Raw genomic sequence first — 26,515 nt, 5'->3', positions numbered from 1 at the left:
TATTCTCCTGTCATAGTATAGATATCTCTTAGAAACCCACAAATTCTGGAACAAAGTAGTTCCGATGCTCCTTCCTTAATTACTCTCTCAGTTTTAATTACTAGGATTGTTAAATAAATATGATAAATAAATAACCCATCACAGAGAGCAAGACCATTTTTGGAATCTGTAACCACCTTTCTGTTCCTGGGTTCATTCTCTTTCTTGCCTGAAATGGGCTTATTGTCACCATTATGTGTCCATTTGTACCATCCAGACCAGGCTCAGACTTTTGTTCTTTTAAGAACAAACATGCTCTTGTCCTCTTTACTTCATATCTCTTCCAGCTCTGTATTTATACTTTGTGCTATGTAATCTTGTGTTTCCCATAAAATTCATACTTCACTAACTGATTTATCTTTCCTCCCAAGTTATACCTGAAACTCTTGTAGGACAAAGACAGTGTTTTTTCTTCCTTGTGTTCCCGATCAGGTTTAGCACACCACAGACAAGCATGAAGTGGGTCTTAATGAATGCTCATTGATGGAATAAAAGAGTATCTGCCCTCCATCTGGGCCTTAAGGTATAATTAGATCTTAATGAGTGAAAGAAATGGATAGGTCTAAGACTTAGGTCTGCTGTTACTACTTTAAAGAATTTCATCCATTTTCTGATGCTTTCTTTTGATTTCTAGTTGCTTACCTTTTCCCTTTGTTTTCTAATTGAGAATGAAATGAATACTTGAGAAAAATATCTTTAAGCAGAAAGTAAAACAAAACAAAACTATTTGGATCCAAAAAGAAACAATTTAAGATATACGTAACTTGGTTTAGCAAAAGAGGAAATTAAGCACAAGATTTATGAGTGACTGAGGATGTACTGATATTTTAAAATATTTTTAGAAGGTTTACAAAAAAATAAAGATTTCAAATCTGGTTAGAATTATTTTTCTAAGTTCAGCTCAGAGTGTTTTTTTAATCAATATCTTCAGCTTCCCCACCTGAGCAGGAATAAACTCGTCACCTAATACAATGACAAACTTAGGCTGACTCTACTTTCTCCAGGTAAAAGACAAGCAATAGTCTGAGTACTGCCAGGCAGCTTATAGTGAAAAATATGTTCTGAATCTCCCGGGATAGTGCTGGTATGAACCTGTTATTTAGGAGTAACTATTAATATTGCTTCTTTTCTCTCTCAGAATTGTGGCTATTTGAATGATAATTTTATGGTCTCCTAATTATAGGGCACCATCGTGAGGAATTGAAAAAAGAGACTCCCCTGATGGTTAGAGCCCAGACATAAGGTTTGACAAGCCAAGGTACTTGATGAGAAGGAAGAGAGAACTCTTTCTTCAGGAGACATCTGCTGTACCAGGGCACACAGCTTGTTGACCCAAGCACAGACTGGATTCCAGCTTCCACTCAGCCCCTCTGATGGGATGTTGGTGCAGTGCATACAGTTACCTAAGCTGCATAACTATAGGTAGTGGCCTGTCCACCACTAGACATGGTCTCCCTAATGCTCACTTATTAAAATTCAAAGGATTCCCCAGCACCCAGCCCACGTTCCAGTCCTCCATGAAGCCTTCCCCGATCTCCATACACTGCTCTTTTCTCTAAATTTATACAGAACATATTTTCTGTGCCACTCACTTGACCTGAAGTGCATCCTTCCTAGTGATGCCTCTGTAGTGTTCTGGCTCAGAATGGGTTTGGGGGGCAGAAGGGAGTGGGGCAATTACATGTCAGAAGTTTCTGGAAAGGTTTATCTCCATGTGTGTGAACCCAAGTCTGACAGCCAAGACAGAATACATTTGTTCCCAGAAGGAAATACACACTAATATGGGGAGGTTAGTGCCTATTGCAGTTGCAGGATTGCAAAACAAAACTCCTTTGATCCATGATAGTGGAACTAACATTTATTATTTACCAGGTTTTTACCAATTACTAAGTATTTTGAAACTAATAACTCATGGAAACTTCAAACAACCCTGTGAGGTAAATAGTATCATTAACCCATTTTACAGATCAGAGAACTGAAGTATAAAGAGATTAAAGAACTCGGTGGAAGGTCAAACATCTACAAAGTGTTGTAACAAAGATTTGAACCCAGACAATCTGACTCCTGAGTCTTCTCTCTTAACCTCCACACTATCCCACCTTTACTCTTGTGTTAAGTCTGCAGTATATGTCTGAAGTTTGGTCATTTGATGTGTGGTCTATATTTCCCGTATATTTAGTGGTTAAGAGGGGTATACAAGTTGGATTTGGCACTTATTTCTGCATCTAGATAAACAATAACCAGAAAAGAAAAGAAAAGCAAAACCAGCAGAGGGAGAGCGCATCATAATGAGCAAGCTACAAATCCCAAGGGACCCTTGAATCATCCTCAGAGATCTGAACAGAAGCAATAACCATTGGTATCAGGACCTCAGCACAAGAAAAATTTCGCCATGTGCAATCTGGTGGTGACCAAGAACAAACTTTTATTTTTTTCCTTAGAAGGAGTAAGAATAAAGAGTGTAGGCAACATTGCATAATACTTCACTGGAGCAAGCTTTGGGATGATTGACTTTGGCAAGTAACCTAATCTCTGTGTTTACTCATCTATCAAAAGGAGATAATATAAGCTGCCTTATAGATTTTGTGTGTTACTGAGAAAATGTGTGTAAAACAACTACCACAGTTCCTAGTACAGAGCACTTAGCATAGAAGGACTAACTCACTGTTGCTGATACTAGATCCTACAGGAGGCAGGAATTTAAATGGGCTCCGTGAATGTCTGGATTTGGGGTGAGTTCTGTTCCCTCTTTACTCCCATCCTTGTGCAACACCAACTTCCTTATTGAGTCAATCTAATGGTTAACCTTCTATTTGAACTCCACTTCTATAAAGCACAGGCCTCAACTAATTATCCCCTGTTCAGTTTCCTACTTTGATTGTGACCCTCTTGCCTCTCTTTTCAGCAAAGCAATTTAAAAAAGCTGTTTTCTGTTTGTTTCTCCTCTAACTAGAACATACACTCTCATCCAACTTTTCTGCCAAACTAGGCAATAAAAATAATGAATGATAGAACTGAAGACTCTATTTGGACTTTAAAATGTTCCAGCAAAGGTGACCCTGAAAAATTATTATGGCATGTTATCAATTAGTTGACACTCTCTAGAAAAATGAAGCTAAATGTTCCTCTATTCGGTCCAGTTTTAGATCTCATAAATCCAGCTAAAATACTTCATTGGAAATGCATATGGTTATATCTAGACAGACTTATGGTAGATATATTCTCTTTTGGATTCTCAAGGGACATTTTAAGTATTCGGGTCACTAGCATAGAAAATATGCCCAGGATGACAAATTACTTCAATAATACTTAACATGAAGAAAGTTAGTCTCAAATTTCTAGGGGGTGGGTGGGAACCTCAGCTGTTTTTTAGTGCAGTCAAATTCAAAAGGCTAAAAACAAAACAGACTTTAAAATGCTTAAGATGAAAGCCTTTCTTTGAGAAACATTCAACCCATGAGGCTAAATTTGACAGAAAATATTCATCATCATAACTTAAATTTTAATAGGTGGCCTATTTAAAGCCTTCATACTTCAAAAGCTTTTCATATTTATTATGCCATTCTGTCTTAATTAAGAACTAACTAAAATATTAGATTAGGTTATACCTTTGGATTATTACAGAAATTAGGTTTATAGTCCTTAGGAATAAATGTACTTTTCTAATAACCATGTGAACATTTTAACTTATAACATATTCATAATTTATTAACAACACTTACATCTGACTTACCAGTTCCACAAAGATACAAAGTTTTACTGTTTAAAATATTATTTTCTGAAATAATGTTATAACATATAGAATTGAGTAAAAGGTATTTTTAGATGGAAATCATTTTTAAATGTATTTTTAAAAAATCTCAACTTACAGAAAAGTTGTGAAAGATAGTCACGAGATTTCCATATATCTTTCATCCAGTTTCCCCCACTGTTAACATCTTAAATAACCATTGGACAATTGTCAAAACCTAGAAGTTAATATTGGTCCTATACTATTAACTAAAGTATAGACTTCATTCAGTTTTACTAGTTTTTAACTGATGTCCTCTTTCTGTAACAGGATCCAATCCCGACTCCTGCATTGGATTTACTTGTCCTATCTCCTTAGTCCCCTCAGATCTGGTTTTCTTTTTCATTCATGTAATTGACACTTGTATAGAGTACTGTTCGGTTATTTTGTAGACCGTCCCTCAATTTGGGTTGGTCATGATTAAATTGAGGCATGAATTTGTGTCGAGAATACCAAGAATGCCAAAGAAATGAAGTGGCTTTCTCAGTGCCTCGTTTCAGGAGATGCATGAAGCCAACAGTTCTTACTACTGGTGACATTTAACTTGATCATTTAGTTAAGGTGTTCTGCTGAGCTTCTCTGTGGAAAGTTTCTATAGTCTTCTTGCAAGAGATGTTTTTAGATTACACAAATTACTTGTCTCTCCTCAAACTTTTAACCACTAATTTTAGCATTTATTGGTGAATCTTGCCCTCAACAATTATTACTTTGGAGTTCTAATGCTGATTTTCTATTTCCTTTGTCTTTGTACATTTGTTAATTGGAATTCTTCTGTAAGAAAGAGCTGCCCCTGCTCCTCCACATATCTATTTATCTGTCTAATCTAGTAATTCAATTACTTATTAACATCAGTATATGCTTATGGATATTTATTTTACTATTTGGGTATAATCTAATGATATCTCTATTTTACTGTTGCTCAGATTGCTCCAGTTCTGGCCAATAGGAGCTCTTTCAGATTGGTTCCTGTGCCCTTCTGTCATACTTTCATGTCATGTCTATATCAGGGGTCAATAAATTGTGGCCTATGGGTCAAAGGTGGCAAAGATCATGTGGCCCAAAGGCTGAAAATATTTACTGTTTGGCCTTTTCTAGTATAAGTTTGTCAACTTTTGCCCTTGATGGATTTTTTTTAAATTATGAACTTTGGATAGTACCCAGAATGTATTTGGTTTTTCATATTTGAGATACTTTATAACATAGATCCTTGAATATATATTTTCCTATATTCTCCTAACTTAGTTATAACATTTTCGATGTTAAGGATTTATTTTTTTGTGGAAAGGAAGGAATGGATTGTCAGTATTTTCCTGGAATGAGTTAAGTACATATATAAGAGAATAAACTAAAAAGATTAAGGAAATAATGGGGAGAAGAAGGTGAGAAATTATCTGGTAAGGGGAGAAAAAGAGAGAAATTGTTCTCCTCCATGAGTTCTAAAGTTTCCTCTAGTCATACAAAGGGCTTTAATAACTTGTTCTCATCATAATGAAAAGTAATACTTTCCAAAGATGTCAGATTAATAGTCATTTTTGTCTCAAAGATATTGGACACTGTTATTTCACTATCACACTTCACAATCCTCAGGTGATTTACCAATAGATCTGTCCAAATGAGACCCTCAAACCACGCATTTTGGTTTTAAAGATATTTATTATGCAATGCACTAATGCTGGAATCATATCAAGCATAGTATCAGGGCTCAAAATACATTTATTGGAAGGATAATGACATTCTTATAATCATATTTGAGAGAACAATTTTTCTAAATTGGAAGTATAAAAGTTGGGCTTGTTCTATTAAAGAAAAAAAATTTTTATCTGAGCTAGCAGAGACTACACCCAGAGGGCTACATCAGTGGTTAGAAGGTTATGATTATTAGAAGGTTAATAAAGGGCAGCTACATTTCCTTGGAAGCATGCTTCATTTGGGTAGGGGGAGGTTCCTCCTCACATGTTCATTAAACAGACTTTATTTTTTCCTCCAAAGTCTCGACATCCTCAAGATCACCCAGAGCAGAGGTTCTGAATCCTTGGTAAATGGGCCATAAGGATTTTGAGGCAGAACCCCTAAAAATCATATGCATAACATTGTGTGTACATGCAGATGTTATGTATTTGTCTAAAGATAAGATGTTTTACTTTATCAGATTCTTATAGAGGCGGAGATTCAAACGAGGTTAAGAAAAATTGATCTAGATTAATTTCTCAAACTGAAGATAGTTACCTAATTTTGTACTTCATATAGGGCCTCGACATCAGCATATGGAATTTCGACCTTTTCACTATTCTGCTACCTCTTGAACACACTGTCATTATTTACTAGAAGTAAAGTGACCTTTAATACCAACTTATTCCTGAGTTTATAAGATAAGAAAGTAGGTAGATGATGAACAAAAGGAAACAGTAGGAAAAGCATGAGCCTTGCTCATAGTTGGCATTCAAATGCTGATATTAAAAGCCAAGAGGGAGAGGCTGGCCTGGTGGTGCAGTTGTTAAGTTCACGTGTTCTGCTTCGGCTGCCCCGGGTTTGCTGGTTCGGATCCCGGGTGAGGACCCATGCACTGCTTGGCAAGGCATGCTGTGGCAGGCATCCCACATATAAAGTGGAGGAAGATGGGCATGAATGTTAGCTCAGGGCCAGTCTTCCTCAGCAAAAAAGAGGAGGATTGGTAGGAAATGTTAGCTAAGGCCTTATCTTCCCTCCCCCTGAAAAAAAGCTTAAAGGGAAAACACACGTAGTAGAATTTTCTAAATTGCTTAATCACACCCCAAAATACTAATTGTTATTTGTATTTATCATAAAAACATATAAATATTCCTGGACAATTTAATAAAAAGTCCTTGAGAAAATAGGGGGTCAGAGTGTTTGAGAAAGAATTAAGGGTAAGGCCCCTCACTGAGATGACAACATAACATCTTCCATTGAGCTCAGGTAATTCTAAACTACATGATACAAGAAAGATACTCTTGGACAATAATCAAGTTATAAACACACTGTTACAAAACTATAATTCTTATCAAAATCAACCAAACATTTGCTAAAGCCATTTGAACTTTCCTGAAAGTCTAATATCCTTAAAAATGTAACTTCTCTGACCTTCAATATTTAGCAACTTCTTAAAATGATTTTCCACCTTACCTCCTAAAAACTAAATTTTGCATTTATAGTGGAAACTAATTTTTTGTATCTGACATGAGTAACTCATTGTTTGTAACGAGTAGGTAGATTCATTAATGTGAACATCAGTATCTTTGGAGAAAAGTCCTTCAACCCGATTACTCATACTTTTGGCTATACTTACTTAAAAGTATGATAATGCCATTTGGTATTTAAAATGAGTATTTTTCAGGAGTGGGATCAACACATCCTTTTATTATGATAAAAATACAAATCACAAACAAATGTACATTGTAAACAATAATAGGGAACGAGAAGATAAGGAGGAAACCTGGAAATCACAAAGAAGGGATGCTATTTGTATATTACAATATAAGATATAATATACTTAGCAAAATTCCTCAAACAGAGCAATAATCAACAAAAATTTCTTACTTTGATTTGATTTGTTAGTTTCTAAGTGACAGAATCCAGGAATTTGTCACAGGAAGAAAAAGGTGATTGAATACTGGCAGAAAAGCACATTTTCTTTAAATTTCAGTATCAAAGGAAAAAACTAGAATGTGATTATAAATTATGCTTTGGAAATAAAACAAATTTATTATTTGTTAAATGTTTCAAAATATGTTTGATTCTTTCAATGTGCTTTTGAATTTAAGTTCAGCTTCAAATACACAGGGAACCCACAGGTTGCCATACTACTTTATTGGGCTCTTGGTTTCTGATGGAATTACCAAGTCACCCCTATCCTGTTAGCTCAGTTGCAAATTAGACCAACTTAAATAAGAAGTAAAAAATAGTAGAAGAAATAGGGGCAGGAAGAGCCTTGATTTACATGTCTCTGTATCATTCACCATGGTATTCAAATGGTAGATACCTAATACATATTTAAAGAAACTCATTTTTCAAATTATTTCAGTTTTATCAGCAATAAGCATTTAAAATAATAAGCACTTAATCTAAAAAAAAATCAGTTATTCAAGTAAAGAATGAGCATATTCTGAAAACAGAAAGAAATGGACTAGGGTTGAACTGAGCTTTCAGAATTATCTGTCTTATAGACAATGATTAATTTGGCCTTGTAAGAATCTAGTCCAAGTGCTATAGGACAGAATACTGAAGACATGCAGATATTTTAGCCTCCAGTGGAAGATAACTTCATGGAAGTCATTGATAGGTCAAACTGGCAGGTTTTCTGAGATGGAGAATGAAAAACATTCCCATAAATACAGATCAAGAATAAAACAAAAAAGGCAACCTACAGTCAATCTACAAGACTTTGATTTAAAGAATGGATCCCTTCAGTCTTGTTGATACAATCTCTTTGCTTTTTGTTGTACTGTGAAAAATAACCTCTTGGGGAATATCTATATTATCTATGTTTGCCAGCCTCTGTAATCTAAATGATACCAAAGTCCACCAAACCATTGGAGAAACTTTCTCTTCCTTTTGCCAGAAAATTAAGAATCCTAACACGGTTGTCTTACAATAACTGTAAGAACTCTTTGATATTAAAAAAATCCAGGTCATGGAGAATATATAAGAATGAGTGAGAAGTCTGAGACTATATTATTTCTTTCCTTCCCCTTGGATACAATTTCTCTGAAGCTATGCATTTTAGGCAGAAGTATTTAATATACAGCTCAATAAAAAGTTCATTATGCTTCAACATTAAGAAAAGCTCCCAAAGTCCCAGAAAAACTGAGCACCATGAAAGAAGATAATTAACACAGGATAAGTCAAGAGTTTTAGCAACTAGCTCTACCATAGCTACAGTATTTGAGGTTTCAGATTTCTCATAGTATATAAGCATTACTTTGGAAAATTTAAGTTAGTAATCATTTAACTACGTCAAACAGAAGCCTAACATTTATATATTCAAATAAATATTCAACCATGCACACAAGCATATTTTGGCTAAAAACCACCAGCAAAAGACAATGTTTTAACATAGAAGTTGAATGAGCAAACTGGATTTATTCAACAGTTATTTATTAAGTACCCTACTATGTGCCAAGTCCTGATTATCATGTATTTTGTTGGGCTCTACCAAAAATTGGTAATTTATTTAAAAAATGATTCAAATCTTCTGTACGGTTTGTTAGTTTCCACAAGAGAGTTATATTTCCACTGTCTTATCTTTGTAGGAGGGAAACGAAATTCAGCCAAACATTTCCCATATCTATACATTTAACCAAGACATGGGGCAAGTCTTCTATTAAGATAGTTTTTCTCTCAAATAATCCTTACAGATTCTAATACCTGAATCTTCTAATGATCCACTCCTCTTCTGGCTGCTGAAACTTAACTAAGTTTCAAAGGACGTCACTGAGAAATAAATATAAATGAATAAATGAATAAAATTTGAAAGCATGCCAGCCTGAAGTGTGAGAGCTGCAGGAACAGTAAAATAGTAATGATTCATAATGGTTTACTTAATTTTCAAATAAAGTTTTTAAAGGGAGGCCCAAAAATAATCAGTGCTTACTAACGAGTATTATTGATTCAAAAATTTAGTAATAACTACAGCTTTTGTAAGAAAATTATTTTTATTCCATGTGTTATTATCTTTTAAAACTCATTAGATAGTTTTGTGTGTAAATGTGTCTGTGCGGGTCAGCAGTAGTAGACTGTGACGTGGACTAACATACGCAGCTATAACCAATCATGTAAGTCATAACATTAGTCACGAAGAGCATATCTCGCTATGGTGAAGGCTGCATCTAATGATCTCTCTTCATGTTGGCTTCTGTCTCCCAGACAGTAGAAAGGAAGGTACACAGAGCCAAGAGACAAGAGTTCCTAAGTATAGTTTTGATTCTACCACTGAACTAGCATAATGCTCTTCATCACATCAATAAGCCTCTGCAAGGTTTCATTTTATTGGTTGAAAAAGGAAGGAGATGGAGATGGAATAGATCTTTGAAGTTCCTGCCCTCTTTCAAATGCTATTATTATAAGCGAGGTAGATTTTCTCAATTACATCGTATCTAATAAAAATTAGGTTAAAGATAAATAAAATCATCAAAATCATCAAACCAGCGGACACTTAGTACCAAATAGGACACTCTAAATAATGGAATGGCTCAAATAGATAGTCAATATATTTATTAATGACTTGAATTAAAAATCAATCTATCAGTTAATCTAAACTAAGTATATAGAATTTAAAGGGCAATCATCAATAGGACTTTCCTGAGCCCTGAAATATTTTACCAGCCTTTCAAATATGAAAACAAAGTCAAGATTTAGCGATAACATCTCTAAGATCTTTGAGCCAAACTGAATGGTCATGCAAAAAGTATTTACACCATCTCTATGAAGTCTTTCCTTGAGCTACTCCTCTTTCTTTCAAATCTTCCCATTCCTACTTTATTACACCACTCCAGACCATCATTTTCTCCCTTCTTTATACTCTAAAGCAATTAAACTCCGTATTACTAATTTTGAAGTTACAATTTAATTACATTGGTAGGTTTGCTGAATCTTTCTGGTCTCCCAAACAGACTAAATTCTTAGCAAGCAATAACCATGTCTTTGAGGTCTCTTCATTTCTACCACAGGTTTCCATTTCATTGGTACCTAGTGTAGTTTGGTGACACATTGTAGCATTAGAACTTTGAGTAATTGATGGTTAAAAAGAAAGAGAGAGAAAGAAACCAAAAAGTGGGAATGACACCCCTTTTATTCAATTGTTCACCAGGTCTTACAGTGTAGTCTGCATTTATCCTCTTTATTTTCTAACATCCTATTTTAGCCCTTTGTCTTTTGACACCTGGACTGTTTAATAGTTCTCTAAATATTTTCTGTCTGAATTCCTTCCTGCTAATCCCACTAAAATGAATGCATGCTATCCTCCAAGTAAAAATCTAGCCTTTTAGGACCCAAGTGAAAGTTTCCTCCTTTTTTTCATGGTCTTACTAGACCGCTCACTCCAAAATGGACTCTTCTTTGAAGTCTATTTTTGTAAGTCTTATTCAGAAATTAGCCAAATATGAGATGATAATTTTTATATTTTCTCATATATTGTATTTTTAATCTTGAACAGTTTTTACTTGTCTCTGTAGCCAGAGGGTAGGCCTAATAATGTTCTCTTAACACAGGACACATCCTTTAAATATTTATTGATTTGATGTGTTCACTTAATGAGAATAAAATGAATATTTGACCTTGTGACGAATATAAAGGACACCTTTTGGGCACACCATGGTAGACAAATGAGTTCAAAGATTTATTCTCAAAGATCACTGTGATTTATCTAGACCAATCTTTAGTCTGGGCAAGTAAAATGATGTTAGGTTTTGTGGATTAACATTATGAAAAGAGGAAGTTTATTTTTGTTGAGAGAGAAAATTTTGCTACATAACTGTAATTAGGGACAAGGACAAATAAGAGATTAATGATGCATTATATTCTAGATCTTTAACTGATAAGCACCAAGAAATGGCTTTCTCAACTTCAAATGGTTTGAAAATATTATTTCTATACTTTGCTCTATGCACAGAAAATCATAGAAACTGAGTCTACTATTCAGAAAATTCAATATTTATTCTAAAATGTGAATTGTTGAGTTACAGGAATATTTCATACACTCCAAAAGAGCATAAAATCTACCTCTACTAATTAGTTTCTCTATCAAAGCTTTCCTGACAATTATAGGGTAATACCTCTGGTCAATGCTTTAGGTGCTTTTCATTAAAGGTATAGTGTCGCTACCAGATGGATTGCTTCATATAAAAGCACTTACCACAAAGCCCTATAATGGAAGGTTAAGTGCTGTGCTTAATTACTAATTTCAGTCCTTATTACCTATATTTTGCAGTGCAGGCACTTTGAAAGGAACCACATATAGCCTATTGGTTCCCGCTTCTCTGATTATAAGATTTGGTGGTAAAAGCATTAGTCCAGCTGTTTTTCTAATGAATAATAGCAAGAAAAACTTTTAAAATAAAAATAGTCATACCACAAGTCAATATAAAAATGATATACTAGACATTTATATTGAACTCATACATAAAATCATTTTGTTCTAAAACCTTTAACCTAGAAGACGTACTTTTAAATTTGTATTCAGCCTTCACGGCATTGTTGTGGATGATGCCTCAAGAGGAAAAGGTTTTGAAATTTTTGTGGCTTATTTCCTACCTCAGCATCATGCTGAAACGTACACAGAGCAGATGATTAATAAAATACTTGATGACAACAATGGCGACTCCCCTGAGTTCTTTGCATATTGATCACTAACTTTTTATATGTATATATAGAAATCTCTCACAAGCGCTCTTATTTTCTTGAGGGCAGACTCTGTGTTTTCCCCTTGCTTGTACCCTTCAGAATAATTGCAACTTTTACCATTCTTGATCTATTAATATTATCTAAAATGCTTTTTTGGTGAAAGGGCACTTAGAATCTTTGACTAAATATAAAAGGTTGCAGCTAAAATAACTTTTCTAAAGATTTGCTCCTTCATTATCATGACATTGCCAGCTTCTGATTCTTGAATATATTTTATATTGTTTCTTATACTGAGCATCCACTTAATGAGTAAACAAGACATTACATGTGTTAAAAAATATTAGTGTAGAAAAAATATACAAATTTTCATTGACAATTAATACTGCCCCAATCTCAGCTACTAGTACTCAAATTGCACATTAGCATGCCACAAGAAGACAGAGACTATGTTTTTTAAGAAGTATACCTAGTACATAGTATCTGGTATGTGCACAATTAAAGGATTATTAATCAGATAAAATATGTTAAAATAGTGAGGCATAGAAAATTTTAAATGCAAAATATTTACCCAAATGCCTTAATGCATTAGACAACTAGGTTCTGATTACCTATGCTTGGGAAATGCATACTATATTTCTCTTTTAGAGATGCATTATGAATATTTATGTAATAAAGTCCAAGTATAGATATTTTTAACTTGGTTTAACCCAGAACTTTCCAAACTAACTTGAGAGTGAGACTTCTCTCCCCTCATAGGTCACCATTAACATTATCTAGGACAGAGCTCTTAAAGATACCAAATGGAAAGTGTGGGGAGAGTAAAAAGTTACTAAATTAAGATAATTTCAAAGAATTAACTGGTGAAACAAAGCCAGGCTTCCAGAAGAAACTGCCCCACTGTTACTGTAACGGAATTTACCGTTTTACATGTTCAGGTCCACTATTCACAGATGGCAGCATCCCAGGGACAGGGCCTAAACCTCGTCCTACTTTACATCCTTCATGGTGTCCAATGCAATGACTTCCTCTCAGTAAATAGGTATTGGTTAATCTGTATTTTAGAAAATTCACCCATTTAATTTTCCGTAATTCCACTGAGGTTGTAGTTACTCTAAAAAATACATTTCTACTCATATTTCAGTAAACACAATAAGAGATCACCAGGGGCTAGGTAACATTGCATCCCTGTGTCAGTTACTTTCCTTCCAGATTGGCCCTTCCTTCATTTTATCATAGATGGTAACAGAAGGTGTACGTTCTTGTAATTGTAGTGTAAAACCAGGATAATTTCCAGGACATCAATTCAGCAAATATTTATTGAGTTTCTACGGTTTGCCAGTATTATAATAGGCACTGGACATAGTATTAATGTGCTTGCTTGTGAATTTTGTCATAGAACAGTTTTCTTATTACATGTAATTCAGCAAATATTTGCAAAGCACCAGGTTTACTGAATAGGTTTGAAATGATGCTTGAAAATGCAGAATTTTATAAATCAGAAAGGGTCCACAAGGGCATCACAGACATTTCATTCCATAATTGTGACTCAGCACTAAGGAAAATTGATCTTTGTTAAATAAGTTAGTTATTTCCTCAAATTATTTCTTCCAAGAAAAAAAATACTTGTAATAGAGGGGTTTATATATAGATTTTGGGAATCATTTTTATTATGCAAAATGAAAACTTATTTTTATACTCTATATTATACTACAAATCTGCTGTACAAAAAAACAGTTGTATCTTAAAGGGGAACAGAGAGAAATAAGACTAATGTTTTAGTAAGCTCTTTCATACCAAAATATAGAGAGGACAATAATTGCAGTAAAATACATTTATACTTTTAATTTGTATTTTACTTTAAAATAATATGTTTTTTTAAATTGAGAATGGACACAACTAACACTGGTTTAAGTTTCTAATCTACTGCCTTTGTTTCAATAACATAGTACTGACAAAGCTCATTAATAATGAACAAGATAATTTTTATTTTATCAATAATAACTTGACATTCATTTTATAGACTTGAAATGAGTAATACTAGTGTCACAGAATCCTTGTGAAACCCCATGGTTATATGACAGTGAAAACAAACTTCATTTATGCAAATGTTCTTATAACTGCTGATTTACAGTATTTTTGTTCCTTGGCCTTCCTGCACCTTTCATGAGTTTCAGCTACGCATCACCATCAAAGGAATCATCCGGTCCTATTCTCTTTTAGAGAAAGATGTTGTAATATTCCCTCCCCTAGTTTTAAATTTTAACTTTGTTACTTTTGACAAAGCCTTTCCTTTGTTCAAATGCAAAGATCCAGTAAAAAGAGCTTTGACATGCTGTGTCTTTTCTGTGTGCATTTTTCTGGTTTCACTGATGTCCTCAATTTTGCAAACAATAAAGTGTGCCTTCAAGTTCTATAAAATGCCATTTGTACACTGTATCAAGAACAGGTTAGGACAGCATTACATTCATGACTCTAAAGTCCAATAAACACTTGATGGTTTCTCAGAAAACCCACAATTTGGTGAAACGGACGCAAATCAGTGCTTTGTTTTCCAGTTTGTTTTTCACAAAATCTCCCCCAGATACACATTCACTGGCTTACCTGCAGGGTAGCGCTCGATCACTGGCCAGCTGTCCACCTGTAATGTGGCATTGCCACCACTCCTCGTGAAACGGACTACATGGTATTTCCCATCGTTAATGATTGCATTGGACTCTTCGATGGCGATGTCATCTGTCCCAACATTAAATTTAACTCCAATTTTTCCTTGGTGCTGGAAAGGAGGAGGGGAAAAAAGATTGTATGAAGTTGTACTGGTTAGTCAGCATTTAATAAGAATTACATACAGGGTGTTGTTCAAGAACATGCTTCAGACAACAGCTGCTTTCTCCAATTTTACTTCTGAAAAACTCATGTAGTGGAAGCAAGATTCTCGACATTTGGGTAAATCTGAAGCATCTCATTCATGGATAATTGATATTCCAAAAGATATACTTTCTAGAGAATTGAGCTGCCTTCTTCCCAGAGGTTGTCACAGACAAGGTGCACAGCTGTCTGTGTGAAGGGACATGCTTTCCTATCCTTTAACATAGCTCCTTAATCCACTCGTTATATTTCACAAGAAAAATGAGGCTTGAAATTCTCTCCTTTAATAACTGGTGAAATCAGAGCAATGAAGTCTATTTAGACCCAACTGACAAATGCGCACAATATAGAAAATCATTCTAAAGGCTATGGACACAAAGATAGGCATTTAACAGTGTAGTTTCTTAGTCATATTCACAAAAAAAGTCATCCAATGCTAAGAGCCTGAAATTTATTCAACTTCTTCATTTTAGAGATGATGACATTATGACACAGGAAAGCGCAATGACTTGTTCAAGATCACATAACTTAACAGAGAGGTACTAGAACTAGAATTCACTTCCCACATTCATAGTTTATATCTAAGCTAAAGTGAAGTTAAGATATGGTTATCTAAAATTACAAATCATTCTAAGTACAGAGTTTGTTGCTGTTAACTGTAGAATTTTATAATAACAAGGCAGCAAAGAGAATTATGTGCTATGTCCTCTGCCAGCGCATTCTCTAACAGCAGGACTGTCAACTCTACCATGAGCTTAGTTGATTTTTAAAGCACGTGGATTTGCCCTTAATCAGTAGCACAGAATGCCTGCACTGCAGGCCCTTGCCAGACTACATAACCTCAAACTGTCTGCAGCTCACCTTTCATCAAACCTCAGTTGAAAGGAACAACATGCGGGAAGAAGGGTTTAAAGGACATACAGTCCATCCATTCCTATAGACATTTTAAATCAGAATATCAGAAACCTGAAGATTTGGACCATATCCTCTTGACCTCTTATGGGATTCTCATCACTGAACTAGGCAGCAAGAGGATGGCATCAATTTACATTGAGAGCTATTATAAGATAATCTTTTATAAAACTGCATTAATTGAAGGGAAGGATTTGAAGATTTTATTCGGGATATTGCTCATTGTCCCCTTGATGTAGACATCTTACAGGTTTCTGTTTTTCTCTTTCTTGGTTCTTATTGCCTCTTAAGGACCTCTTTATTGTAATAGGTTAGTATAGTTTTTAAATTTTTTGGTTTTGATTTGTTTTAGGCTTGATGGACAGCATGATTTAAAGTCATATTTTCTTTTTGACTGTTTGTTAGGAAACTGAAAGTCAAATTGAGTAAGACAATTTTACCAGCTGCATAGACTTCTGCTACACTGTTCTCCCTTGGATCTATTTTTATCTTCTACCGTATTTCTCATGATCCTTACTTTTAAATATACTCCATTGTAAGTCATTTCAGGTTTTTGTAGAATGATTCAGGTAATAAACAGCAGAATTCCAATAAAAACTAAAATTTTATCCAAAGGCCTGTGGAGCCTTTGTTTTAGACATTATTTTTTAGCACAATCTTTTGCATGAGTGCTCATCATTTCCTCTTTTTGGTAGAATTCATCTTTGTTCATTTTCAGTAAATTATTTAATGTGATATATATATATAAATACACGCATGATATAACCCCCCCCCTCATTTAAGAGGTTCATTATATTTATTTAACAAACAGCTTTATAGTGTTTTAAGCATTTTACAAATACTAACTCTGGCATTTCTCATAAGACTCCCTTGAGAGAGGTACTATTTTATCTCCATTTGACAGATGAAGAAACTAAAGCACAGAGTGATTGAATAACCTGGCTAAGGTCACACAGTTAGAAGGAGAAAAGCTGTGATTTAAACCCAGGCAGTCTGGCTACAGAGTTTGTGCTACTAATCATTAAACTAGACTGAATTTTGGGCAATCCTATAACTGCAGTTAGCAGATTTGATAAATCTAGTTGTTCTTTGCTACCTGTTTTAGTTTTCCTGCTTGAGTAGGAGCATCCCATAATCCCCATATTGTGCTTTGCAGATTGTACATATTGATATACATATCAACGTTTGCTTAAAATAATTTGATAGAGGACAGTACACAACTGATATGTGGATATTATAGGATGTTAAAATGGACTTTTTTTGTCTCAGTTTCAGCTGCAATCTTGAGATGATAATAAGCCAAGAAACAGATTGCTATTTCCAATTTACAAAATGAGGTACAAGATTGCCTAAGCCAGACTTACAAAGGAGAGCACTGAAAACTGCTTTTGGGACCCTGAATTAATTACCTATTTCCAGCCCTTTAAAGAGGCAAGAAAGGCCAAGAGAAGATTGACAATGAAAAGAGGATTTTTGGAGAGAATTGGGGTGTGACGGGATTTGCATGTACCTCTAAGGAGGAAGGCTTCACTTATCTCAAGTGCAGGGGACAGGGACTTCAATGGAACATCTCAGAAAGTTTGATACTTGTCTCCTGGAACTTGGTGGTAGTGGTTGGGATAGTCAGCAACCCCATTTGCTCTTGCCCGGGATTTGACTCTTGACTGGGGAATCTTCAAGGGGAGACACTGTAGCTGGCTGATGCTCTACTGGCAGAGCAAAGAGATGTTACTGCATCAGGGGCCACCTGTGCATCAGAGTTTGTTAGAACATGGGACATGTGAGCATTATCCATGGGCTACGGGTTAGAGAGCCAGCATAGAGTTGTGTTGTAGCCTGTCCAAGAGGGCCACCATTGGGAGGGGTGGTGAGTGGTTAAGACAAGTAAACAGAAAGAACCTGGAGTTGCAGTGATGGGTGCCTAGGGACTGAGGTGGGAATCCTAAATGACCATCTGAAGGAGGTGCATTTACCCACCTCAAGCGAATTGCAGGTAAAGAAATTCCAAAGATGTAGTTAAGAGCACTAAAGAACCCAGCAAAATGCCCTCCAAAAATGCCCCTCAGAGTCTGAAAGAAATTCTTAGTGTTTCCTACTTGTTCTGATATGAAGGCTAGAATAGTCTGTTTTCATCAGTGTTCAAACCATTTAGGAGATTCAAGTTCTGTGAACGTATGTATTATGATGTTAAAGATACAAAAGGCACCAAACTCTGAAAAAAGTCTCTTTACTTTATTCCTAAATTTTTCTGCAATATGAAATGTAAAATGCTGACTTTCTAGGGTATGGAAATCCCCAGATTTTGCAGCGATTCATTTCTTACAATGTAGTAAAACAAACTACTAAGAAACAATGATGGCTGGTGATGCTTGGAGAGCTTCTGACTTTTAAATGATGCCCATCTTTCCCTGGATATGTTGATTTGGTCCTTCAACTTCCAATGTCTTTGATTTCTCACAGATTCAAACTCCAGAGTCAGCTAGAACAGAACTGAATACCACCAAAGTAGACTCAAACAACAGATTCTACCCAAATTCAGACATTATTTACCCCACCCTAGGTTGCATCAAGTCCTTGAAAAACAATTTAAGCATAAATAATAGCCACAGGCTCAATTTTTTTACTGAAGATAAATAAATTAAAAATGCATACAAACCACAAAAAATTAATATCAATCATACTTAGAAGACCCATATTTATGATTCCATTCATAAACTATAAATATTCTCAAAACATATTCTTCCCATGTTGACAGGATAGCAAGTCATTTGAATTATACAAACAATAAAACTTGCTAAACTTTTTGCCAATGGATAATTACAATTTAAAAGAATTCATTTCAAATTCTTATTCTCTTGGATTAAATGTGATTGTCTCTGGCAAATTCTCATGAATATTGCATTAGCAAAACCAGCAGTAATTTCACTGGACATGTACTGATCTTTCAGTGTTGTATCTTCCTTGAAATGGATAACTGGCTCACACCATAATTTCAAAAATCTATTATGAGAATATCAGTAACAAAGCATTTATAATTTAATGAAGTCTTTCCATGGATTCATTAAATAAATAGTGACAAAAGTAATTATTGGTTTTTTTCACCAAAGCTCATTTCTGAATAAGGATTATATTATTAAACCAAGTTAAAAGGAAACATCATGAAAGATGACACTGAGAAGGAAATTGAAAGTTCTAGCACGTGGCACTCTAGTTTAATGCTCCTTTCAATTCCATCTGCAATCACATATTCATTTGAAAAATATTTGTTTTAACCAAGTTTAAGATTTAATGGTTGGGGCTGGCCCCGTGGCTGAGTGGTTAAGTTCGCGCGCTCCACTGCGACGGCCCAGGGTTTCGCCAGTTCGGATCCTGGGCACAGACATGGCACCCCTCGTCAGGCTACATCACGGCGGCATCCCACATGCCACAACTAGAGGGACCTGCAACTAAGATATACAACTATGTACAGGGGAGGTTTGGGGCGATAAAGCAGAAAAAAAAAAAAAAGATTGGCAACAATTGTTAGCTCAGGTGCCAATCTTTAAAAAAAAAATTTAATGGTGTACTCAATATTGCAGGCATACTTCATGCAGTATGTTTGTATGTTACAGATGCAGATACATTTCAATCTATGTGCATATGAAATAGATAGATTACACACACATAATTAGCCTGCATATGTGGCATGCAGATATGTCCACTGCTTTTCCCCTCTGCTCTGAGGTTGTTATGTAGAAGTATCTATCTCAACAATGTTCAAGAAAACAGTGAAAAATGAAAAACTGTCTTCTATGTTTTTTGTTTATTTGTTTACCCTACTCTTAGAGTATCAGCAAACAAGATGAGCAAGTGTGCGACCCAGGATGGCTTGTAGATTAGCAAGGAGGCTTGTTTATGGCCTATAAGCTTCTGTTGTACAAGATGAAACAGTCCTATACTCCAGGGCCCCACTTTAGACAGAAGTTGACAATGTCTTCAAATGCATTCATGCTTGTGCTAATTTCAGAATACAGAACAACTCCCATGGTCCAATCCTACAGTGTCAACTAAAATCGGAGTCAGGTTGAATGTTATGTTTTGCTCCTCCAGAGACTAATCTCACCAGGAACAGAGGTTTTAAGGCCCGAGGGGGACTCTAGGGCTATAGTCACTGTTGCAGGAGTCAGTAACACAGCAGAGTGTGTCAGAGAGCCACCTGTTCTCTCACCTCAAAACAAATGCGCTGATTCTGGTAATTGCTGATTTAACCCAAATGCATTTCGGAACGAGTGACTCTGAGGTCCTACTGGCTGGTAGAGATTGTGTTTACTAATCTAGATGATCCATAATGTCAAGAAGTTATTTTGGTCTAGTTATTTTAACCTGGGACTGAGTTGAAAGTGCGCCCCCCCCCAAAAAAACCCCACACCATTTCAAAAAGAAGTTTCTGCTACCCTGTCTCTCAATTTCCCCATTGAATAATATTTTTTTAATCATTCAGCTACTAAATAAAAATCAAATATGTAAGTTGAATTCTGCATTGTGCTAAGTGTGTAGACAATACAAACATTTAAAGTGCGTTCTCTGCCCTTTGCGAAGTTTTCAACTTGGGAAGGTAAGTCATGCATGCAAATATTGACACCGACGGAAGAGTTGAGGGAGCTGCAGGGAGGAGCACAGGAGCACTGTGGGGGAGGGCTCGGAAGGTTCTCAGGGAGTCCCGAACTGTGCTGCAGGAGCAAGTCAGCATTTGGACAGCTGTAACACAGTGGATACCAAAGACATCCAGGAACGTAGAAGGTATGATCCCTCTTTCTCCTGTCTCTCTTTCCAGGCCCTATAGACCAGAGTGCCCACTGGGTGCCGGGCATGGAGCTATCCACGATGTGTCTACCTAAAACTCCCAGCTGACCAGAAAGGGAAGTGCTATTTTCTCGATCTGCTCAGAGAGCTTAACTAATGTGCCCCCAATCAAACACCTAACAAATATTGGTAGTGGAACCTGACAGGTTGGAGGGGATTTCTAAAACAGAGTGACTTCACCTGTGTCCATGTTCCAAGAAAAGATTTTGAAACCAAGGGATGCTCAGAGGACTGAGGCAAAAGTAGGGCTACCGCGAAGTGCATCTCTTTCTTTAGCTAATTGCATTTTATTACTCCACACAATATGGAACCAGAATTGGGTGAGATCTAGGGTGATACCACCTCAGAAAGATCTCACTGAGGGCTAATACACTCTAAGGAGACAGTGTTTTCATTTTCTCATCAAATCTCTATTAAGGATAATCGACCTTTTCTAATATGTCTCTATTCTGCAGAATGCTATAGCTCCTTTGAGTCCATGAAACTGTATTCTGACAATGACATTACCCTCCAGGAGGCTTATACTCATCTCTTGGTCCTCAGATTGCCTAATAAAACTTTGTCAGCCTCTGAAAATCCTTCTTCACACACTGCTTTAGGTGTTAGTTTTTATGCACCTGTTTCCACTCCTCAGCCATATTCTAACGAGCTTGAGGGTAAGAAAAAAGACTGACTTATTCCTCATTCTATCTTTCACAAAACTTTGCAGAGTACCTCTGCCTTTGTAATTTTCCAAAACTCTCTCACATACAGTTTTCTCTTTTTAATTGAGATATAATTGACATATCATAAAATTTGCCCTTTTAAAGTATACACTTCAGTGGTTGTAGTATATTCGTGAGGTAGTGCAACCATCACCACTATTTAATTCCAGAACATTTTTATCACACTGCAATTTTCTTTTGATGAGATAATGCATACAAAGCTCTAAGCAGACAATGGCTACTCAGTACCTGTGAGCTCTATTATTATTATTATTCCTACTACTGTTATTCTTACATTTGGAAAACAATTGTTTTGCTTTATAAGAGGTTGATGAAAGTTAATTAAAATCATGCTTGAATTATATAGCCATTACAGTTTAGTTAGAACACATAATATCTCATTGATCTTCACAACAACTTGTGAAGCAGTGTATCTATTACATAAATGAAGGCACTAAAGCTCAGAAAGGCTAGGACTTGACCAAAGTAGGAGCATCTATCTACCTTTGGCTTAAGAGGGAACATTCTAAAATCTAATGATGCTCACCTATGGGATAAACTGTCCTGCTATTGGTTATACTGAAGCAGAGACTGCTTGCTTAGACAACCTCTATGCCCACCCTCCATCTCAATGATACTGTGAAAAGCCTAAATGGATGGCTAATCAGTTAGCACAGGAAGAAAAAAAAAAGCTAGCAAAGAAAGTACTAGTTCGTTTTTTTAAACACAGCAAAGGCACCTAAATTTGAATCTGTTTTAGTATTTTTCCAAGTTTATAAAATAGATGAACTCTGGGATTTTATTATATTTTAAAATCAGGAAATCTCCAATTTGGGAGGAGAAAGGGGATATCCCACTAGGTCAAGGATGCAGATAACCTGAGAGGCCTTCTGTAAACCACATGTATTATTTCCCAAGAAATTATAAGCCCTCCTCTCCAAGGGGGATGGACAGATTTGTCTTCATGGGTAAGAACTCTTGCCTTGACAGCTATGTAGAACTTGATGGTGGTAAGTGAGAGTAAGGGTCAATGAGTTCTCCTCTTGAGTATGGGTAAACCCTGAGTTCTGGCAATAACACCAATTCTTCAATGCCTCCATTTCCTCTCATTATCTCCCTTTAGATGAAATTAAATCAAGAATCCAAACAATGGTGGGATGAAACTAGCCAACGAAATGAGTAGTTGGTCTGTCTCTGAAAGGGGCAATAACCCTAAGGTTGATATTTTGAATAGTCTCTATTTTGTTTGATTCATCATTTGAGCCAATACTGAATTATACTTTATATTTAAAAAGACATTCTCAAACCATTATAAAGTTTTTCAGTGTGGCCATGGGTTCAGAGATGTCATCAAGCCTTTTTCATGGTACTTTCTCTTGGTCCAAACAGCATATCTCTGCACGACACCATGACTGCTGCAGAACGAAATGAAGCTAACTTATCCTCTTGGAAATCAGAGCCATCTCACTGAGATCATTAATTCTGTATTCCCATCCACTGAAATACCCACCACAAAGTTGAAATACTCATCTTTAAATGTGTCCTTATATACAAAGAATGTGCTCTATCATTAAGCTTCTTTCCCCTGAATAATCAAAAAGCAGAAATCAAACAGAGCAAAAAATGACCGTTGACTGGTGGCCTATGTGGAGTTCTGAATTTTCACAGGTAATACCTCTGGCTTGAATATTTAGCCTAGTGGCCTGGCATCAGGACAAACTCGGGCTGCTACATAGAGATTTAAGATCCACACTGGCTCAAGTTAAGCCTTGTCCACAGTGCAGTGGGTTATTGTCAGATATGGCTTGTTTTTTGTTTATGTTCTTTTTATTTGTTTTATTATTGCTGCTTTAAAAACCCTTGTTTGGGTGTTAAACTAGCTTTGCTCACATTTTATGGTCATTCAGGAAGCTGTGTGCAATAAACATTGTGTTTCAGGTACCAATTAAAACCATAACCTTTGTTTCCCTGCTTTTCTCTGATTCCTTGTCTTTGGGCCATTTCACTGCTTGTTATTACCTCCACAGGAACTGGACAGGGAAGGACATTTGGCTCTATCAATTCTGCTAGTTGTTGGCATTTCTGTGTAAAAAGCTTTTCCTATAAAAGAAGTTTGGGATTATTTGTGGATTTCATTTACTTGTATCCCAGGACCATCATTTTTGTGGAGAGCTGACTATATAATTACAGTCTGACTCTAATGTTCCAAATTTTCAGAGTACAGAACACAACATTTTTCAGACAAATAGACAAAACATCTTTGGATGGTGATTTTAGTCCTCTGCATGGTAAATCTTACCTTAGTAATTAAGTTGTAAGTAAAACAAAATTAGCCTTTGAACTAAAAAGAAAATTCTTAAAAAAATAAAAACAGATCAAGAGATAAATGCAACTATTTTTAATATCTCCATTGATGAATGCTTATGAGCTATACATGAAATGAAATGGTTAGTTTGGACAGGATATCATTTTTTTAAATTGGACTTGTGAATTGTGACTTGCAACCAGAAAAATAATAGCGAGGTAATATTTTCAAGTGTGTTTAATGGACTTTTTAATAATGCTATCTTGGTTTTACAAGCTGCAAGCAGAGCCCTAACTTGAAATGCATTCCAAGAGAAAAGCTGAGAGTGCTACCTTTTTCTTTTTCTTTCTTATTGACTTCTAGTCCAGGACAACCTATCTGACATCCTTAGAAAAAGCAAATACGTGCATACGGGCAGAGAAATGCATTCACCAAAGACTATTTTCTATAGAATCAGCAAAGTTCTATTATCCCCAGCACGGTAAGTAGTAAATTCTGCAGCCATCAAAAATAAATCTATGTTTATGTACGTAATTTTGGTACAACAGAGATTTCAGAAGAGACTATAGAATCTCTATGGCGGAAGCCCCGATTATTACGACCTTTCTTCATCTTAATAAAACAATAATATTGCAACAAAAATAAAATAACATCAAGAAATGTTTATCAACTATCTATTAGGTGCTGTGCATTTTACAAAACACTGTACCATTCTTTACAGGACTCGAAATCTTTAAGATATATTTGCTGGTTGTGTTTCTATACATTCCTTTCCCTAAATTGTACAATTTTCTTCCATAAAAGACGCTGAAACTTTGGAAATATCACAACAAGAGTTTAGTCCTCCACAATATTCGTTCATTCATTCACTCCTTCACTCAACAAATACAAATAGATTTCTTACTATTCTCCTGACATTCTACTAAGTTCTGGTTAAACAGTAGTTAACAAAACAGACAGCGCTGCTGTCATTATGAAGCTTAAGTCTCTCATTATTTCTTTATATATTAAAATCTATATTAGCATATAAAGCATGCTAAGTGTCAAGAAGGAAAAGAGCAGGGTGTTACGAGAGGCACTGAGTGATTAAGGAAAGCCTCTTTGAGGAGCTAAAGATGAGAAGAAATCAATAATGAGAGGAAGAGTTTACCAGGCAGAGAAAATAGTATGTGCACAGGCCCCAAGGAGGGAAAATATTCACACACAAAGACAGATGCTTCTATGTACAAATGCACATTCAGATATAAATATATGGACTCTTTATAGAGATAAAGACATGTAAACTATGTATGAACATATGTAAGCATTATCCAGAAAGTTTGTCTAGGAGATAAAACCAGGTTATGGAATTATGCATAAAAAAACTAAAACATATCATTTGCACAAATAAAGCAATTGGAAAATAGACAACTAAGCCCATTTAAAAGATCTTCCAATCTAAGAAAGGAAAATTGTTGATGTAAATGTACAACCTAACGGTATGTGTCTTGACATTCATCTAATTGTTTGTTCCTAAGTTTCATTCATCACTATGCTTTATGAAATACAATATATAAAGACTTTGTGAATCAACAAAGACTTGCCACATTTTCCAAAAGTCATTTACTTTTACAATGTCAAAAAATGATTCATCATTCTATGCTTATATTTCAAAGCTAATATAACACATTTAGTTTCTTTGTGGGGTGGAATGTCTTGTTCACTTATTTCTCTAGAGAGTCCTTTTATCTTCAGATGCAGCTAGGGTTCTCTGTATACTTTCCACCTTAAAAATACTGTTTGAAATCACTTGGCTAGTTTTTCAAGTACCCTCCACAAATTAGCTGAAGAAAGAAAAGTTTTCACCTTTGATCCTTTTATCTCCCTGTCCACCTGGAAGACAAAATGAATAAGGTTCAAGGCCAGTATCCCTAAAATGCAGTTTTCCAGGCAATGAACAGGTCACTTCAAACAACAGGAGGAATTCTCCATCCAACTCTACTTCTGGAAAAATTTCAAAAAAATGAAGTCAAAATACGAGTTTTTCCTGCAATTTGGCCAAGAATTTTGAAGCCCAAAACACAAAGTGCTCAAATCCAAATAATTCATGAACATTTGAACTCAAGATAAATGTTCCTTGCTAACTTCTACAGAGCGGTAACCGCTGGGGGTTCCCTGAGTCATCCCTTCTCATTGTTTACCTAGAAGAGATGGGCTATCTTCAGGAGATCTGTGGATTCTGATAACAGAGTAAAGACAGCCTGAGAGATAAATATCTGGAGCAAAGTCATTAGCTATCTATCAAAAGAACACACTCTCTCTCTCTTCGTCACAGCTCTGTCACACTGGCATTTTGTTTCCATAAATGTACCATGCTCTGTTCCATCTCAGGATCTTTGATGTTCCTTCTACCTGTTTAGCTCTTTCTTCATCCTCATATTTCTGGGGGGAGAGAACCTTGAGAACTGTAGGGTGGAGCTGGTTAATTAAATCTGCTGGACAAAAGGACAATGCTTGCCTGTGAAAATGCCCTTTTATGAAGCAAAAACTGATTAGTGGTCACCCACTGAAGTACAAAAGACACTCATTTAAAGGTCTGTCCTGACAATAGCTGAAAAGCCAGTGCCATATAGGAAGGCCGTGTCTCATTTGATTAACAATATTCTTCAGTGGACTTTGAGTTATCTATGATAAGTCTTTGATTATTAAATATCACAGCAAGAA

General features: G+C 35.7%; 1 protein-coding gene across 48 annotated transcripts in view; it reads right to left on the bottom strand.

Annotated features, from left to right (window-relative positions):
* NRXN1 (neurexin 1) overlaps positions 1-26,515 on the bottom strand; it is a 1,070,775-nt gene that overhangs the window by 151,730 nt on the left and 892,530 nt on the right. For all 48 annotated transcript variants that reach the window (XM_070236361.1, XM_070236373.1, XM_070236351.1 and 45 more), the window contains one exon: positions 14,786-14,957. In XM_070236361.1, coding sequence (XP_070092462.1) covers positions 14,786-14,957 — 172 coding nt within the window. The remainder of the gene's footprint in view (positions 1-14,785; positions 14,958-26,515) is intronic.

Source organism: Equus caballus, chromosome 15, assembly GCF_041296265.1.
Source record: "Equus caballus isolate H_3958 breed thoroughbred chromosome 15, TB-T2T, whole genome shotgun sequence".
Taxonomy (NCBI): Eukaryota; Metazoa; Chordata; class Mammalia; order Perissodactyla; family Equidae; genus Equus; species Equus caballus.
The sequence above is the reverse complement of the archived record's forward strand: the minus strand, read 5'-3'. Positions and strand labels throughout refer to the sequence as shown.